The following is a 20,164-nucleotide window of genomic DNA, read 5'->3' as shown; positions in this document are numbered from 1 at the left end:
ATGATCTCTTGGGCAGTCAGACTCCTTTAATTTTACTTGTGATGCATCTTTACAAGTTTGATGCTACAATGGTGAGGACTGCATGAACAGGCAGTGAGAGGGGGACCCTATTATCCAGAGAGTGCAGTCTGCTGAGGATCCAACAAGAAAAGGCTCAGAAAGGAAAAGTGAGTTGACTTAGCTTACACAGGTGAACAGTAGCAGGGGTGGAAATGCAACTGAAGTTTTTCTCCTTTTTGTAGAAAGCCAGAAACAAAATTACAAGTAGCTTATTCACAGGGCACACCATGTCCCATGTTAATGAAGTGTTCCTGCATTAACTTCGATTTTTTTTTTTTTTTTTTTTTTTTTTTTTTTTTTTTTTGGGTGGTAATGTGCATCCATTTGTTGATGACCAAAGGAAGTAAAAGAAGTGGTTATAAAGCAAAGAAATTCCAGTGATTGTTCACTAAGGTAGATGGAGGGATTTACATTGATTTGAACTGAAATGAAGATACTTCTAATGTTTAAAAGTGAGGGACATTTATATTAAAATAGAGGGTTTTTTTAAATTTACACTTCTCTGCATTTGCTGCTATTTTTAAAAATCTTATTTTTTGCAATCTTAGGTTAAACTTCTCAGAAAGGATCTATAACATAGAACACGTTTTTATGAATTATAACATTGAATATTGATAATAGCATTAAGCATAAATCACAAAAAAGTAACCCATAATTGAAAACTGAAAGAAAAAGGAGGAGGAAAAAAAAATGGGGGAATGCATTTTGTCTGTTTAATGCATTCTTGTTTTTGAGATTTTATGTATTTTTTTCTGGACTTTCTGTTGTTTTTAGCCAAATAATAGTAAACTTTGATACCTGATTTCTAGAGGCCCATCCTTTTGAGCTGCTTTGCTCTGATCATGGGTTAAGCAATAGCTAAATGCAAATCTTGGTTAAAAAGAAATTCTGTCTAAAACTTTTCTACCCCTGATAGTTGCAGACCACTTCCTTGAAGTTTCAAATTAAAAAGTACCTTAAATGCCACTACTTTTTTGCCTAAGCTGGTTTTTAGGTTATGCAGTCTTTGTCATAACTTAATCTCATATAATCACAGATCATCTTCACTAAATGCAGCAAATGCAGAGTTTTTGTTGACCACAGAAAACGAAAGATACAAACCAAGCCTGTCAAGTAAGAGCTTAAATTAAGTAAAATTTCTGTCTTGCTTTTCCAGGTTGTAGTTAAAACATCCATATGCTCTTTCTAAATTACCTCAAGGTGTACTTCAGTAAATACAAAGAAAAAGAAATCCAGTACCATGTAGATATAATTATTTGTTCCATTGTAAAAATAAAGTGCAGCTAAGAAATAGCAAAATATTAAGTAATTCTTTTTGAAAAACCATAATATAGTTTCATTATATTAATAATATAATAAACCAAGTTATTATGTCAAGTAATCCTCTCTGAAAATTTTTTAAATATCTTTTTTATTTTTGTTATTTTTGGATTTTTCTTATTTGTTTGCTTCAAGTTGATCTTTTGATTGTATTAGTCAAACTCCTATCCCCTAGAGGAATTCCTACAAAAAAAGACATGAGCTTTTTCATTTCTACTTAAGTATTAGCCTTGCCTTTCTGGAAAAGAAAAAATAAACCCAAAATATCTCCTTCCAGTCAGTAATTTTTTCTGTTTTCCTTCCTTACCAGTAGTGAACAACAAAAAAAAAAATATTGCCTTCGGCTCAAATAGGTTTTATAACCTTCAGCTTCCAGATTGCAAACAATAAGTATGAACAACACACTATATTTTTCCACAATTCTGACAAAGTTTTTGAGCTACTTCTACTTTATCAGACTGCATATTTTTAGTAAGGTCGGGCAGACAGCTGACAAACCTGTACTGAAGGCAGGAATAATATGTGCTTTGGAAGATGCAAATGAGGGCAGCAAACCTTGCATAAAACTCATGTGACATAGCAGTTAACACTGCCTTTCAAGGATGACAGTGGGAAATTGGACAAGTCCCTTTGCCTTTCATCACTCCTCAGCACAAAGTGCAAGCAGGGCCAGAGTGAAAGTGGGTCACTGTGAACTTGTCCACATTTAGTAAAATTCTGTCACTTCTGCTGATTAAAGCCCAAACATTCAAGTGCTAAGAAAATAGGTGCCCCTTTTGTAATGCTGTTACCAAGAGGCCAGAAATGTGAAGATTGTAAAGGAGGCTGTCACTGCTATGATGACCACAGCCAGAATATGAATTTAGACATGAAGACTGAGTGGCTAGTCAGATTGTTTTGCATTCAGATTGAATTTAAGGCAACTCTTTACTTGTGGCCCACAATAATTCTACAATAGGAAATAATTAAAAAACCAAAAAATATAAATAATTCATAATTTTTATCAAAATTACTGGATTTCTGTGCATTAGCTATTTGCTGCTTGTGGATTAAAGGCTTTGTTTTGCACTGCACTGTAAAAATGATGAATTTTTAGAATGCATTTTGAACAAGTGAAAGAGACTCTTAAGAAAGTAAATAATATGGAAAACATAAAGCTGTTCTGTACTACTGGGTTGCTTGGTTTTTTTTTTGAGGGGGGGGAGGGTGGATTTTAGCCCCAATGTCTTCCTACACAGATTCCTTTCCTTTTCACTGTGGGGATGCTTTAAAGGCAAACTGTCAGTATGTTAGGAAAACTGGGCTGATAGTGTGGGATTAGTGTACTCAAGCTAATATTATAATGCACTGACTCACTATCCTGATCCTATAAATCACTACATCCTTTTTGTGAAATTGTTCCCAAAAATGGAATTGAAAAGGTCTAGCAATACCATCCTCAGAAGTTGTTCTCTCCTGCTGAATTGTGCAGAACAGTCACATTTACATTTATGTTTACTAAGTGAGTGCTGTTCAGATTGTAGTCATTCCTGTGAAGGTGAAGAAGAGCAAACTACTCCATGAAAGATTTGTCTGCTAGAAAGTGGGCAGAGGAATTCTGGCTAAATGAAAAAAGATGGAAAGGACAAGATGGGGGTGGGAAGGGTGAGGAGGAAAAAACACCCTCATCTTCCCAGATAAAAATAGTACCTTAAAATGTATTACTACTCAGAAGGCTCCTCTAATTCCATCATGGGAGGAAGTACAAGAGAGCAGTGAAATTTTTTAATATTTCTTTTTTCTGTTATGTCAGCTGCAGGTTCTTGGCTTGAAATATTTACTCAGTAATCTTCATGCTATAATCCTAAAACTGGTGTACAGCAGAGTGAGGAGCCAAATTGTTAATAAGGTTCACTCTTAGTAACTTCCACTGTATCAATGGGCATTTTCAGATTTGTACCTGAGACATCTGTGAGACATAGAGCTGGCAAGTATTACTGTTTGGGTCAGAGTATGGGAAAATCCAAATGTCAGAGCACTTCCCAAGTGCAGAAAACCACCTCTGACACAAAGCAAGCCCACTGTCCTCCCTGTAACAGGTAGGACACACCTGTAGAACTAAGGGAAGTGTTATGTGACAAGCAAGTAACTGCAAAATCCATTCACATTATAAAGGGATGAGTTTCTAGGGAAATAAATTTCAATTTTAGAAAGAAAATCTATTTTTTATTTTAAAATATTTGATCGATGGAATGAAGAGTGAAAATAGTAGGTATAATTTAAGATATCTGAGAAAAAAATAACAAACCAGGCACCTTTCTGAAAAGAAAAAAGACAGGGTGCAGCAAGAAAGTCATTTCAGATGATAAAAGACTGGTCTCAAGACTGAAGTCAGGTTAGTAACAAGTGGAACACTTCAACATGGAGAGGAATAGTATTTGCAAGATGAATATCGTCTCTATCAGATACATTTTTTTCCTCTTTATAAATTTAAAGGTAAAATGGTCAAATATGACTTTTCCTGCATGAAGCAAGCTTTGTGCAAAGGAATAGAAACATATTTAATGTAGGGAAAAAGTGGGAGAAAAGAATAATGAAAGAAAACTGACAGAGAGTTAGCAGGGTTCATGCAGACATAGATGGGGAAAAGACCTGAGGAAGTGAGGGGGCATGCTAAAGTCACAGCCCATTTGGACTGTGCTACATATTGCTAGAGATATTGCTATCCAATGTATCAACAGGCTACAGAAACAGGTAAAAAAATATATTAACTGGCTGTGTCTGAGCTATGAGGCAAATGCACTGTCCTGGTCATGGTGCTGGCTCTGGTGCTGCCCAGGCACCTACACTTCCTTCCTAAGGTTAGTGATGGTCACCAGCCCCTGGGGCTGCCCAGACACACTGCCAGGGAGATCCTATGCTAGTAGATCACAAGGCATCTTTTGACACCCACATAATTGGTGTCTGCATGTTTACCCTCTTTTCAATGTTACTGTAGAAAATCAAGAATGAGTCAGCACTGTCTAAAGATCTAAAGCAGGACAAATAACCTGCATGCTAAAACCAGCTAATTTGGTTTAGCTGGACTATTCAATGAGGATCAGCAGAGCCTGATCCACAAGGTTAGGGCGGTTTATGGTGGTGGCCCAAAAGAATAGACAGGTGTACTGCTAGATCTGATCTGCTTCTGGAGGTTTGGAGTGTAAACTGCATCCAAAGTGCAAGGAGGTCCCTTGCCGGGGCTGGTTCACTCTCCCACGTCAGGAAGGGCTGTCTCTAAGCAGAGTTTTATCTGTGGGCTGTGCAGCTGCTGCTTCCCTCCTGACATCCTGTTGTTAAGGTCTGCCCAGCAGATGTCCCTCGGCCACTGTGGGATGGGAGCACACGGATGCAGAGCTCTCTCCTTTCTCGGTGCTGATCGCTGTCAGTAAATAACAAGTTTGAACTGGTCGCTTAGAGCTGGAAACAGTCAATACCTAATTTTCCCCAGCCTGTGAATGATGCACGCTGGGTCACTTGCAGTTCTTTCAGGTCTTTTTGAAGTGACAAAGAGATGTTATAAGGACTAGTGTTGAACTGTTTTCAAGCACAAATAAATACAAAATGTTCCGGTGCTACAGCTGTGATTGTTATTCCACAGCTAAAATGAGCATAATTCCTACTGAAGTTTCACTGCTGCACATGTTAACAGAACACAATACTTGCAAAAGCAACAAGACTTCTCATTATGATATTCTGTGTTCATACCTCGAATCCCTGTGGTCTTCCTAGACTCTCTTTAATATGTTTCCACGCAACAAGAATCTCTGATACAGACAAACTCGTGGCTTTGACATCGATGGGAGCAGCAGTGGGTTCTGTATTAAGAAAAATGAAACAATAAACCTCCACTGTAACAGCTTGTATTTATCAAAAACACTCTCTCTGAAACTGCCATTTACTTCCTTTATTCTACCTTAGTACTCACAAGAAGGTATGACACTTAGGGGGAACATGAAAACCTGAACAAGATGAAGAGATTATTATTGTTGTATTTCTTTATTTGTGTCATGCTACATCAATATCTCATCACTGATGATGGGTGCAGCAAACTGTGAAAGAATCTCCTGTTTGTGATTTTTTAAAAAAGCTTTAATATTTGTGTATGTGTCCCCTGCCTCCACATACCCCTTTCAAAGCCCCAACTGCAGCAGTAAATGGAGCATTCATTCTATTTGTGGCTTCTTAGTGCCATTCTGTCAGCTCAGGATGAGCAATACCTTGCTGGGGTGCTAAGTTAGTCCTGCCCTGGGGCAATAGTGAGTAGGAAGTGATACCCAGTGCTACAGTGAAATGCTATGTGAAAGATTTTTTTTTAGGACTATGCTGTTATATCCTCGAAATCACAGTGCTTGGGATGTGCAACATTCTCTGCTGTGAAGCATTTACTGTTTTAGGGCTGTGGTGCACGTTTTTATAAAGGCACCAAGACCTAAGGTTTGTCCCTCTGATTACCTGTGTTTGTTACCACTGGCCCTCTGTCTGTGCTTTTTCTGTGCTGTTAATAACATATTCTGCAATCCTGACCTCCCAATTATCTGGAACGGAGGATCCTTTTGTCCCCCAGCCTGGCTGGGCACCCTTTGGTGATGCTGGGGCATGGCCAGGGTGCTCACTGGAGGCTGTAGGATGCTTTACATACCACTGTTTGCCCAACAGTGCTGTCACAGGCATGTTTGCCCTTGTACTTTCACATCAATGAATGCTTTACAGGGGTCCAGCTTCTTTCAGTGCTTGGGAAGTTGAGTAAATCTTCCCAGGTATTTGCCATGAGAGGCTGTTGAATACCCCACACTCAGTTCTATCACCTGTTACAGTATGCTGGGAGTGATGAGTGTCCAAAATTGTCTCGTATGAAGCTGGGACATGAGGCAAGGAAATCTTGTGGGTCTTTTGCTTTATTACTTAAATATGACTGAAAACTTTCTTAAAGATAAGCTGTGGAGGTAAGGCTTCTATGTATACTGTGCAGCACACAATAGGGTATTTCTCCACCTTTCTGGTATAGTTCACTTACTCAGAAAAAATGTGAATTCACATTCCCCTCTAGTCACAGAACCTGTGATTTCCTCCTTGGTCTAATGTTCCTCCTTACATTTCTAATGTGTTGATCTGTTCCTGAAGGGCAGGCAGAGGTCTTGGTTTTATGTCATAGGGAGGCCCACCAAAGAGCTTTCTAAAAAATGGGGCTTTGGGGACTTGTTTAACAGGGTTACAGAAAACAAACAGAACAGCCTGAAATAAAACTATATATTTTTATCAGTAATCAAACCACCTAACAGGTAAGATACCTAATAACACTGTTGACTCATCAGCTACCCTCCTTTCTCTGCAGATGTTGCTCTGGCACTGTTGCCCTACAAATATTTTTAGCTGGGCTCATACAAACTTTTCATCCTTTTTGATGTCAGACTTTTAATGTCTGTTACTCGTTTTTGATCTCTTTGTAATTTACATATGAAGAAAAGAAGTAATTCTGATGTGATACAAAGTGGTGTTTGCCAACAGTGAGTATTACTAAGAAGTATAAAATATGTTTGGAACATTTTAGGTAATAAAGAATAAAAAAAAATATGTTCAGGAATAAGAGAAATGATCTTTCGAATTCAATACTGAAAGAATTGCATTATGAAGAAATATTGCTCATAATATGATTTTCTGTTCAACAGTTACATCCTGCTTTCTGTTTTATGTACTACTAAGATTTGTGTGGCAAAAGCTATTTTCTGGTTTTTGTATTATTGAAGCAATTACCTTGTTGTCAGAAAAGATTGCAGTAGGATAAATAATTTGAGATGTACACAAAATGTTGGTTGGCAGACTTTACATTTTCTATAATTGCAGGTATCATTTCCTCTTCATAGCATTCACTAGGAGTGGTTTATACAGTGCTTGAATAGAAACATAGAATATTTTCTGGTATTTTAAAAAATTGTTTTGAACAAATGGAGCAGAAATAGTTTGGATTTTTTATGTGGAGAAAATGTATTTCTCACATATTCAGAAATAATTCACTGCAGTTTCACTGATATTAGGCACTGAGAATAGTGTTCAGCAAAACAACAGAAATTATATATTTGGGAATAAGATATATTATGACTGTCTGAAAGTTTTTGGAAACTAAATAGCATTTTTTATTGATTCCGATACGATGAGGACCATATAATTTCTGGTGATATAATACAGTCTGTGGTTCACTCCAATGTCATGCTTTATTCTCTGTGTCTAAAACTAATGATAAGTTTGATAGGCTCATTAGCTTTTTCTATTATGGTCACTGATGTTGTAATCATATGATTTTCTTCAGATCATGTAATTTATGCTAAACCTATAGGTGTCTACCTAAGGTCATAGCCCTGAAAAAAGAAAAAAGGCCATCTTTAATAGTCTCTTTAATATTCCCTGTTTGAATTAAAGATGCAGTGCAACAGATGCTCATAAGGCTGTGTGCAATGTCCATGGAATGACACTGCCTACCTCTGTACTGCAATCACACTTTAAAGAAACATGATTAATAGGTCTGTCTTTGGGATGGCTGTAAAATGGCAGGACATGCATTTACACTAATTTTATTGCTAATGTTCAGAGAGGGAATCCTGAATTTTGACACTGGAAAGTAAAGAAAAGAATCAGTTACTAGCCCTCAGTGGGTTGTACCTGTTTATGACTGCAAGCTGATCAGTTTTCCTGAAATATTCATCCTTAAGGATTTCCATGTGATCTACCTTAAAAAACAAGTCCAAGAGACTACTCAAATTTGTGTTGTTTTAATTCTTCTGTGGAACAGAGCCTCATTCAGGACTACTCAACCAATCACTTCATATCTGTTCAGTTCTTATTTTGATTCCAAAAAGGATTTTTACAAAGTAGTCTTACTCAAAATTTGAGCTCTTATTTGAAGTTAAGAACCTCAGTCTGAGCAATTGCATTATGACTGCAGGCAGTTCTTTATAGCTGAGATTTTGGGATTTCAGCCAGGATCTATTTCTGTGATAATGTCTCTCTGTGGAAAAATCCACAAGAGATATATCAGAAGGAAAATCAGGAAAATTCATCCTTCTTGTGTCAACCTGCAGGTAAAGAAAGTGGTGCTTGCTAGAAATAGCTACACAGGCTATCTTCCAAATCAGTGAACTTTTTCTGTTCCTGAGAAATGGGGTCCTCCACCAGATCTGCAGTGAAATGTCTGTCTGCAGGATATAGAATTTTCTCCAGAAGCTTGTGCTCGAAAGGGAAAAAATATCTGATTTCCACAATAGCAGAAACAAGATTACTATTTCCAGGCCTTAGGAATTCTCACTTTTCCACAAGCCCTTTCTGTTTTCACCTTTTCTCTGACTAGTGTCTTTGCAGAAGACTTTAAAACAGAGAAAAATTTGAAGTGTGTTGGAATGAGCTATAAGTGAAGACCTCTGCCCTGAACAATTTTGATTTAGTGCTGAAATACTCTTACTTGTTGGGTAGAACTTCTGCAACCTTCTCCTGTAATGATGCTCTCCTGCACACTTTCTCACAGTGCACATCCTGCTGTGGCTCTCCTTTCCCAATGGAATAATCCAGATTTATTACAAAGCAGAGTGTCACCTGGGAATAAGGAGCTGCCTTGCTCCACGAAGAATTTACCAGAGGAGTGTTGCCATTCTTCATGAACACAATGGTTCATTTCCATCAGGTGACCTGGCAGACAGTAGCCCTCAGCAGAGAGGGGATGTGCCCATTACATTGATTGCACATTGCTTCCCATGGGGCTAGAGCCATTAGTCACAGAGTGCTTAATAAACTCCTGCATGCCAGGATTGTGATTTCATTCCTTAAAACTCATTGGAGACAGCTCTAGCTGGGCTCTCACAGGATCTCTCCAGACAGATCATCTGGCAGAATCAGGAAATAACCCTCTGTAGTTTACAGCTAATCTGCCAATTAGTTCTCAGGTTCACCTAAGCCCCAAGTAGCTCAGCTCTAGCTGAATCACAGGATTTAACTTAATGAGTTTAAGATTTTAATTGAAGACATTAAGGCTTTATTCAAAGGTGTGAAATTGCATAATATTTCCTCTCAATGAAAATAGCAATTTATATGTCTAAATATGGAGAAACAAAATTGCAATGGCTTTTGTATGGTCCTTTGCCTTTCAGATATCTGAGAGCTTTGGATCTCCATTGGCTCAATGAATTACCACAAATCTATCCATAAAAAGCAAGAACAAAAGCTCTGTGCAGTATCATTGCATCTTGTATGTATTACAGAAGTGCATCTGGGGTCCCTCAGGAGGTTTTAAACAGTAAGTGTGAGAGTCTTCAAGCTGTAACCTGTATTGCTCAGGGCTTTCTATTTCCTGTATAGAAGTTTTTAGTAGTATTCACTACTCCATTTATCAAAATTATAGATCTTTCAATTGTTGTACATATGATTCTGTCAATGCCTGAAGGAGAAATTAGATACTGAAATGAACAGAACTGATCCTATATCACCCATTATGACAATCATTAACCAAAAAACCCCTCTTCATAAAAGACCTAACTCATCTTGAAACCAGTTGGGTTCCCAGAAACTTGCTTCTATTTCCTTTTATATTCTCATCTATTTCCATACTGTAGTAATGTACTGTAATTCATATTTATCCTGCAGCTTTTAGGCTGCACCTGTATTTGTAAACTAAACAGGGACAAGGCACCTGCCTGAACATGGCCATACAGCTGTCTGTGGCATTACACTGTCACCATCATCTGTGTTGACCCTGAGCCATTTGTGCAGCCCCAGGATGTGACAGTTTTAGCAGAGTAATGCCCTGATGCAAACTAAAACATTTGAGTCTTTCCTGTGGGTAATGTCTACCCCATCTCTGTGAGTAGAAAAACAGATCAAATTTTATTTATGGTACATATGAATAGCAAATTCTGAATTGTTTAGTTTGAAAAGGGTTGAATTTCCAATAATTGACAATACCAGAAGTTTTCACTACAGATGTAAAATTTTTCCCTTTCATGTTCTTATTAGCTATCCTGTCTATATAATCTAATTTATTTAAAATAAATTCTAAAGTTTTTGATTACTGTTGTCCATTCCTTGATTATATTCAACATCAATTCCTTATTTAATTCAATTTTTCGTGCCTTATATACTTTCCTAACTAATAAAAAAATCTTTTCATTACTTGGATTGTATTGTGTATGCCTTTTACTTATTCTGAATATCTTTTAAAGGGTACATCTATAGATCCTCAGATGTTTCAGAAATGTACCATTCCTTGCAGTATAAACTTCAAATATGTGTTATATGTTTGGCACAACAAACTTCTATTTCCAGTTTCAATTGTTAATTCCAGTTAATAAAATAATGTCCTGCTTTTTAATTATGATGTGTTCCACTCTTATTTGTTATGGTCAGGTTTTCTATAGTGTCTTAATTATTCATCAGAACAAGGCTATTGTGTTGTTATTTCTTCTCACTTAGTCCTGGATAAAGAATCTGCTAATTAGCAGAGCCAGAACACAAGGTCATTAGTCCTTACTAATTAGTTTTTACTATCCAAACTACTCTGAACAGCTAAATTCTCTCATAAATAACAGCATTCTTTCATATTTTTCAACAATTAGAAAGCTCTTTCTCAGCATCCAAATTGATCAGGGCAATCAGCAATTAACCTCTAGCTTGACTTCCAGTTTTTTTAATTGTCCTTTTCCAAAATTCCAAGGAACACAAGGTTATTCTGTTTTATCCAAGCACTGATTTTGTATTTTCTGGTATGTTATCAGCATGTTATGACACCCAGCTTCTTACTTTTATTTTGTCTTTCCTGTGTAGCTCATTTGTGTAGCCATGCCTGCTAAAGAAAGGCATCCTGGCCATCACTTTTTTTGTGTTTTCAGCACAACCTTTTCCATCCTCTTGCCACCTTCACACTCTTATTTCCTTCTCCTATATTTGTGATGTCCCCAGTTTTCATTTTCCAGTGAATTAAAGCCACACATAGAGATTGCATATGGTATTCCTTAATACTGAAAGCTTGCATTAGTAACCTTGGAATTCTTAGCATTTCAGTATTTAGGTGGAATGTAGTCATCAATAAAAGAGAATGCATAAATGCTTATGTAGTAACAAACAGTGCTACGATTGCTTCTGTTCTTTGCTTTATTTTCAGTGCCTAGTGCCTTTACAATTTTTTTCATCTGTGGATAAAAATCATCTGTACCTGTTTTAGTATTTTCTAGTAAGAATCTGATACCTTATTTTCCTGACAGAAAGTATGGCCAGAAGATTTCTCTCTGCTCTGTTCATGATCCTTTTCACTCTCAGGCCTGCACACTGTAACCTTTCTCCTGGCAGGTAGCCTTATTTTCTGTGCTCTCATTTCTTTTATTAAAGTTTTCCTTCGTGTAAGGTTCAGGCTTGTCCTTCCCTGCAGCTAGAAAAGTCTGCTGTCTCCTTTTGCTCTGCAGAAGAATTATTATTGAGGTAATTGTGCATGTTTTTTCTATCCTGCATCTTCTGAGCATCATCCTCATTCCCTCTTCAGAACAGCTTCCTGGCTCTCATGATCCTTTTTATCATCACTACATGAGACATCTATTTCTCTTCTTTTCTCTCTGATTACTTGCTTTTTTTCCTTTCCTAAGTTTTCCAGGAAAGTTTCCTCCTTCAAACTTTCCTACTGAATTCAGACATCTTTTCCAGAGAGTCACACATATATTTGCTTTTTTTTTTTCTCTGTGGGTTTTACGTCTAGTTTTGCACAAACTTTTAAACTGATTCTCCATTCTATTCTCTATTCTTCCATTACATTCATCTGCACTTTTAACTCCTGGACAGTCTTTCCCACGAATTATATTCTGGTGATGATTTTTATGAAGTCAAAAGACTGGTGAAACAGGAAAAAGGTCTTAAAATACCTATGACCTTCTTGCCCCTTCAAGTTTGGATCGCCACTATCATTGATGTTTTAGCACCCATTGGTGTAATTCTGTCTTCTAAATACCTGTTGGGTCTCTGTCCAGGTGGAGGCTGGTGACAAGTGGTGTCCATCAGGGCTCTGCCTTGGGACCAGTGCCCTTCAATATCTTTATCAAGGACATGGACAGTGAGATCAAGGGCACCTTCAGCAAGTTTGCAGATGACACCAAGCTGAGTGCAGCAACTGGTGAAGAAGCTCCTGAAGGGTGGGATGCCACCCAGAGGGACCTGGACAAGCTATAGAAGTGGGCCATGGGAACCCCATGAGGTTTAACAAGGCCAAGTACAAGGTTCTGCACCTCAGGTGGGGCAGTCTCAAACACAAACACAGCTTGGGAGAAGAACTAATTGAGAGCAGCCATGAAGAGAAGAAGTTGTGAGTTGTCATGGATGAAAAGCTGGACATGAGCTCTCAGTGAGCACTCCCAGCCCAGAAAGCCAAACGTGTCCTGGGCTGTGTCAAAGCAGGTGGGCAGCAGGGCAGGGAGGGGATTCTGCCCCTCTGCTCTGCTGAGACCCCACCTGCAGTGCTGCATCAGCTCTGGGGCCAGCACAAGAAATATGTGGGACCTGCTAAAGGAGGTCCAGAGGAGGGACATGAAGTTATCAGAGGGCTGGAGCACCTCTCCTGTGAAGACAGGCTGAGAGGGTTGGGGCTGTTCAGCCTGGAGAGGAGAAAGCCCCAGTGAGACTGTCTGTGAGTCTTCCAGTACTGACAGGAGGCTTATAAAAAAGGCAGAGATACCTTACACAGGCTCATAGTAACAGGACAAGGGGGAATGGATTTAAACTAAAAGAGGAGAGATTTAGATTAGACATAAATTAATTACTGTGAGGTTAGTGAGACCAGGAACAGGCTGCCCAGAGAAGATGTAAGTCTTCTTCCCCCACCCCTGGAAATGTTCAAGGCCAGGTTGGATGGGGCTTTGAGCAACTTGGATAGTGGAAGGCTCTCTGCCCACAGCAGAGTGTGTTAAAACTTGATGATATTTAAGGTATCTTCCAACCCAAATCATTTTATGATTCTTTTATATGATCTGACTTAATAGACAGAAAAATATTAGTCACTCTATTTACTTCTGAGAAAATGCTCAGTGTTTTGGCCAAATTTTGGAGTTCTGTAACTTAGAAGGCAATGTTTTAAGCCCCTTTCCCCAGACAGAACCACTTTATGCAATCACAGGGCAGTCTGTTGTGGTCACTGAGAGAACACTTTACTCAACACCACCTGCCAAGCTGCTTGCTTAAGAACAAGTCAGAGCCACTCAAAAGGGCTCTGAATGTGAATCAGAAAGCACACAATAAGCTCTCATGGTCATACAGGAGATGCATTCATTTTTAATAAACATCAGATCTTTTCATGGTTCAGAATCTGTCCTATAAAAACTGTTTCTTCCAGTGTGCTTAGCAGAGGCAACGTTTTAGACTTCCTTAGACAAATTTGATATGCCATTAAACAATTGTAGATCCTTTTGTAGATGTGAAAAAACTTGTAATATGTAATATAAAGCCTTAATTTTTAATAATTTCTTTCTCTAGATGTTTGCTGAGTGAATTGGATGTGTGATGAAAAGCAAGTAAGCTAAAGGTTTGCTGGATCAGCCCTGGGACCATAATATATTGTACTGTCAATTGTTATTTAATATCTACTCTTAACAGAAATCCTTGAAAAATTGTACTTTCAGTTGTTTAGCTCCTTAGGCATGACAGCCCATATCTCTTTCAAAGCAGTTCCCCATTTTCATTGCACACTGCAATGTCTATTGTCCTCAATCTTCATATTGCCCAGAATTTAGCTGTAATAAACTGTTTCATTACTCCTTTAAATTCTCAGGATATTACCTTGATCTTTTCTGGAGGAAAGCTTTTTATAAATTAATTTTGTACTGTAATGTCACAGCATCCCATATTTTGCCTGAAATATAAGTCTTGTAAAATATTTAGGCCCACATGTACAGACACATACAAAGAATGAATTAGCAAAGCTATAATGGATAGGCACTTTCAAGTTACTGAATTAAAATCAGAAAAGTTGGTTTCTATAGAAAGTTAATTTTAATATTCTATTAAGACAATTTTTAAACCTCATATTTTAAAAGAACTGATAGAAAAAATTGTTTAAATATTACTAATTTTTCTATTTCCTATCTTGTCCAAATATCAAACAGAAGTATAAGGATGCATTATTACAATTCAGCATTCAGCTTTTTGTTAAAATAGGTTTTGATACTAAAAAAACATAAAGTATTTGTCTTCCTTCCTCTGCTAAACTTTATTTGCAAAGAATTTTCTGCTTAGAGTATGAAATTATTTTTAAAAAATCACAATTGGTCTCACAGGATCAATTTTCATTGAGGAATTTTTCAACTGTATGATTTTTAAGGTGTACTGTGCAATTTTTACATTTTAAAATGCAATTGTTTTTATAAAAATATTTGGTATTACTTGGTAATCCTGATTCAAAAAGTGGAAAAAACCAAATTACTGGGTCTCCTTTTAGCAAAACCAGCAGCTCCAACCTCTGTAATTACTGTGAGACAATAGTAGTAGACAATGTTTGATGCATCATGGTTCCAAATTTATATTATTTTGGGTTAGTATGAAATAACATTTAATGTTTTCCAGCTTCATATGAAATATTATCTTCACATTTCTTTTTCATGGTGAGAGTATGAAATTCTTCTCATCTGCACTAGGACTCTACTAATTTTATTCCCTTAATAGGAGACAGTAGAATAACTCATTATATTAAAGAAAAAATGATGTTTATGAATTTCAATAATGGAGCTTCTGAAAATATTCTTGTGGATAACATTTATTTGCCTTTTTTTTTTTTTTTGTGTGTGGAAAGTTCCATACATTGGGTTCTGTCAAAACAGAACAACTTCTTTTACTAGTACCTATTAGTGCTTGTTGGTTGTTTCTGTTTGGTTCTTTTCTGCCCCTCAAAATTCTGTTTAGAATTTATAGCAACTCTCAATAGAAATTTTCAAGAAATATTTTTCATTTGTTCTTGGGAGATATTCCTATAATTCCCATTAAAGTCTGGGACATTAATGCAAAGTCAGAACTTTCTACTAATGAAATAAAAATTATAACAAAATTTATTTCTGTGCACTTTTAGGATGCATTAACTAGGAAATGAACATTCATAAGTGAATTTATTTATTCTTTGAGCTGTTGTCTGATTAACCCATCAAAAAAAGGATCATGCATCTCAGAAACATTAGAAAATAGCATCCTTTCTTTTATCAGTGCTAAAGAAACCCTGTCCAAAATTAAGGCTAATGATGTCATATGAAAGGTGAACCATTTTTATTTTTTTTTAATGGTGACTGATGTGGCTTGAAGTCTATTCTAAATTTTGTAATTTGCTTTCTAGGTAATCTTGGCAAGTTAGCTCACTTCTTTCTCTGAAAAACCTGTTTAATGCTACTTAGCACTTCTGCAAAGACATTTATAATTAGGGTTTTAAAAGTGCATTATAAGAGGATGCTTTATATATAAAAGGCTTAATACAGTTCACAATATGCAATTTACCCCCATGTTGAACTGACCTCCTTCAGCTGAGCAGATGACCACAATAGGGCTGAAGGGACCATCTCCTTTGTTGTTGTAAACACCAACTTTCACCTCAAAAGGAGTCAGAGGTGGCACACTTTCATCTCTGTAGATGAATTTTGAGGCATCTGAAGATGTCACCATTTTTTCTTTCCAGCCACGCGTTCCATTGGGTCTGAAGGCAACAATATATCCAAATCCTTCTCCACTCTGAAACTCTTCTGACACTGGCTGAAAAATTAAGTTCAGAAACTTATTTACTATAGTTTTACTAATTTAGAAAAAAGTCACAGTTCCATTATAGGATTTTACTTACCATACCTGTGCTCATAAGGACTCTTTTCCAAAAAGAGTTTCCTGACCTAACTGTTCAAAAAATTTTACAAATCTTTCCTTCTTTTCTCTTAGCTATTATTTCATCTGGTGTTTTCATAAGATCCAGCAAAATGAAATAAACCCAAACAGTAGAACAGGAAGAAAAGCCTGATGAATTAGTAGAAGTTTGGAGCTGATGCTATAATATCTTCTACTCAAACCTCATGAAAATCCACTGCACTTTGAAATTTTAGAACATATTTAAGAGTAGTATTTTGTGTCCATGTGTTGACAAGATTTTTTGTAAGGAAACCCCAGTAGAGTACTCTTTACTTTGGCCTCAAAGAAGTTAACATGAAACAAAACCTTTAAACAGAATCCCTTACCTCCCATGCTATTACTAATTCATGTCTCCTTCCGCTTCTGCCACTGACGTTAGCTGGAGGTGTCTTTGGCACTGTGTGCAAAAAGCAGAAACAAAACAAAACAAAACAAAACAAAACAGAATATCCAAGTTATTGACGTTTTCCCCATGGTAATAGGTTGCTGCAGAAGACATGAGACTGTTAAATCAGAACAGAAATAAAAACACAGCACTCTGTGGTAAAGAAAATTTGCTCAAGCTTCATTTCAGAGAGTTGCACATACAAGCTAGAAAAATGAAACAAAGCATAAACTGAGAATGAAAATAATATTGCAATAAAAACTGCTTATGCACCAGATCTTTTGTAGATTGGTAAATCTTTTTTGAACAAACAACTTGATATGCCAGAAAACCTGACATATTTCAGATTTCAGGTAAAATCTTGGGACATAACAATTATTCCATTATTTTTCTGATTTTTTTTAGTGATTTAGAATGTTTTAATTATTGTAAATCTAATTTTTATTGCTCTACCAGGGAGCAAACTTTCAGAAACTTTAAAGTAACCAACCTCATACATCCCTCATGATTTCTTGAAAAATGCTGGAAGCAGTACTACCCACAGTTCTTGAAAAATTGAGCTCATCATTGCAGCTTTAAAGCACATGAACAATGGATACAATTCTTTAAAGTAAATTATAACTGTCATCATCATTTTTATCTGGATTATTATATTTTGCAAAAAAAGAAATGTCAGTTGTTCTATAGGAATTATATAATTTTTTTGCCTTGTTTAGTGCCTCTAATGAAACTCCTCTCAAATGGCCAAAGTCTGGCATTTATTTACTGTGAGGAGGCAATACTTGCATTGTCTATTTGATTAAATTTGTCCTAAGATACAAACTTTCAATTTTCTCTTTACAGCAGTATAGCCCATTGGTAGAAATGCACTGTGAGCTGTTAAGTGTTTAGACCCTATGGGATGTTGTTTAGCTTTTTTAGTGAGTAGCACTGTGCCTTTGAACTGTACAAAAGAAAATACATATAAATAGATGTACGTAGTCCTCTCTGTTTCCTGTGCCATTGCTAGCTTGAGTTCAATGAAAATGCAGTTTTTATTAGATCCTAAGACTTCAGAATACATTTGAGTAGTCACTTTTTGAACCCTGAACTCCCCTATAAAGGAGAGAAAACCGATTCTACTTTTCCTCATAAATGATGCAACCCTAAAAAGCTCAGGGATTGATTTTTATTCATACTATTGGAAATGAGGCAGGTCCTATTTCATCTGTAGCTCTTAGCAGACAGATAGGGGAGATTTCTAAGTTCTCTCTAATAAACCTGTATTCATATGGTAAATATGGTTCCCTCCTTCCTTCCTTCCTTCCTTCCTTCCTTCCTTCCTTCCTTCCTTCCTTCCTTCCTTCCTTCCTTCCTTCCTTCCTTCCTTCCTTCCTTCCTTCCTTCCTTCCTTTCCTTCCTTGCCTGCCTGCCTGCCTGCCTGCCTCCCTTTGACATGGAAAAAGGTAATGAAGTTTTCCTTTCAGAAACAGAATTTCCCTCTGGCTTTAAAAAAAGAAGTAGAGAGAATACAATCAATGTGCAACAGTGTGATGAATGTTCTAGCATGAAAAGATGCAGCTGAAGCCTCATCTGACACTTAATTAACATCCAAAAATTATGATGCCATCTCTAATGGAGCATATTTAAGCCTTGTTTAGCACCCATTTTTCTCTTGCCTCTCTAAGGTATTTTCGAGTAAATTATGGAGACAAATGGAGTTTTTATGTAGGTGCCTGCCACATTAGAAATGAGAGAGTATGCTGTACTCCTTTGAAGCATCCAACATGATGGACTTATTTAACCTGCAGCACCCTCTTTCCAGAGTTTTCTTGTTAACAGCATTGCAGACTGTGGCCCTATTTAAATGAATAAACGTTAAAAGAATAAAACTGTCAAAAGGATGAATTTCTTTTGCACAAAACTAAAATGTACACTCTCACAGTGAAACTCTTTCAAATGAATAACCATTAAAAGAATAAATGTGTCAAAAGAATAAATTTCCTCTGCACTGCAGCAAAACAGAGGATACACAGTTAGAGGGAGACAGTTTGAAATGAGTAACTATTAAGTGAAGAAAACTATTAAAAGAAAACATTTTTTGCCAGGCACCAAGGCTGTACATTAGCCATGCTTTCAGCACCTCCTCCTTTATATCAATGTTGTATTTGAATTTACTGTCTCATGGCCCAAGTTTGTTGCCATGCAATTAATGACTTCCCAATCTTTATGCAGTTAGTTCTCAGCAGTGGCACTCATGGAGGTGCACTTGCACCAAATACACAAATATGATGCCTAATCTTAGCCCTGGAAACAGGATATATGTGCCTGGGGAACAAGGACATTAGGGCCTCTTCTGTTTAGGGTTTATCAAAGTTGAGAAGTTTGATAATTTTCTTTCTGAATAAATACACCCCTGCACTTAGCACGAAAAACCTTGAAATGAATATGCCAGGAGTTTGATTTGAATGCAAACAGCAGGATTTTTTTTCTTACTGTTTTCTGTTTTCATGAAATTACTGCAATATGCTGGAAATGAAGATCAAATTAAACTCTATTAAAACTTATCTCTTCTAAACCAAACAAAAAACCCATTAACTTTTTCTCTAAGAGCAGGCACAGAGAATGTAGCCCTCAGCAGTCCTACAAAGCATTTGACAAGATACTTAAGATATAAATGAAGAAAAGGTGATATGGGAGGATAAAGCTTATACATGAAGCCATGACAACTGTTTAATAATTCATGTGTATCTTATCATTACAAGCTAAATATGGATGAAAAGCAGAGTTTTAATTTAGGACAAAATATATACACAGAATTGCTGTGGCTGAGGGTTTTATGTATAGGAACAGTGGTTATAAAGTGCTGAAAAATGCTGAAGGTGCCATCTATCTCTTTTAAACCTTTATTTAAATGTAAAACATTTCAATGGGGAAGATTTTGAAATGATGGGTAATACTGTAGCTATGAAACCACAAACAAATGGGGTAGATGTTCACTTTCCTTCTAGATCTTCATGGTGTCCAAATTTTGAAAATTACTCTAGACTTTATGGTGATTTAACCAGATTTTAAAAATTCCTTTCTCTTCAGTCTTCTTGGCTGATGGATTATCTGTGGTGTTTTTTTAGTTTATGTTTGTTGCTTATTTTTTAAACACAAATGGTGGACTGCAATGATAAACTGATTAAAAGATTTTTAGCACTCAGTTCTGAGAAAAATATTAATACTTATTAAATATTTAATTTTTGCATTATAACAAATGAATCAGAACAATTTGACTTTGAAATAATATATAATTTGTATTTTGCTTCAGTTTTTAAAAATAGAAAAATTAAAACTATAAAGAGAGATGAGAGTATTTCACCTTGAGTTTACAGAGATTTAAAATTTTAATCCGAAATTATTATTTTTGTTCTAATTTTCTAAAGAAAATAAATATGTATTTTGTTTAAAAGAAGTTTTACACTCCATGCTTTTACATCAGTGAATGGACTAAAAAAAAAGGTTCTGAAC

The 20,164-nt window shown here is 36.5% G+C and overlaps 1 protein-coding gene across 2 annotated transcripts in view; it reads right to left on the bottom strand.

Annotated features, from left to right (window-relative positions):
- CNTN5 (contactin 5) overlaps window positions 1–20,164 on the bottom strand; it is a 576,470-nt gene that overhangs the window by 8,291 nt on the left and 548,015 nt on the right. For both annotated transcript variants that reach the window (XM_056493993.1, XM_056494003.1), the window contains exons 19-21: window positions 16,611–16,681; window positions 15,906–16,140; window positions 5,107–5,216 (exon numbers count right to left, since the gene is read on the bottom strand). In XM_056493993.1, coding sequence (XP_056349968.1) covers window positions 5,107–5,216; window positions 15,906–16,140; window positions 16,611–16,681 — 416 coding nt within the window. The remainder of the gene's footprint in view (window positions 1–5,106; window positions 5,217–15,905; window positions 16,141–16,610; window positions 16,682–20,164) is intronic.

The sequence above is a fragment of the Oenanthe melanoleuca genome, chromosome 1 (assembly GCF_029582105.1).
Source record: "Oenanthe melanoleuca isolate GR-GAL-2019-014 chromosome 1, OMel1.0, whole genome shotgun sequence".
NCBI classification, from domain to species: domain Eukaryota; kingdom Metazoa; phylum Chordata; class Aves; order Passeriformes; family Muscicapidae; genus Oenanthe; species Oenanthe melanoleuca.
Note: the sequence above shows the minus strand (reverse complement) of the source record. Positions and strands in the feature narration are given on the sequence as shown.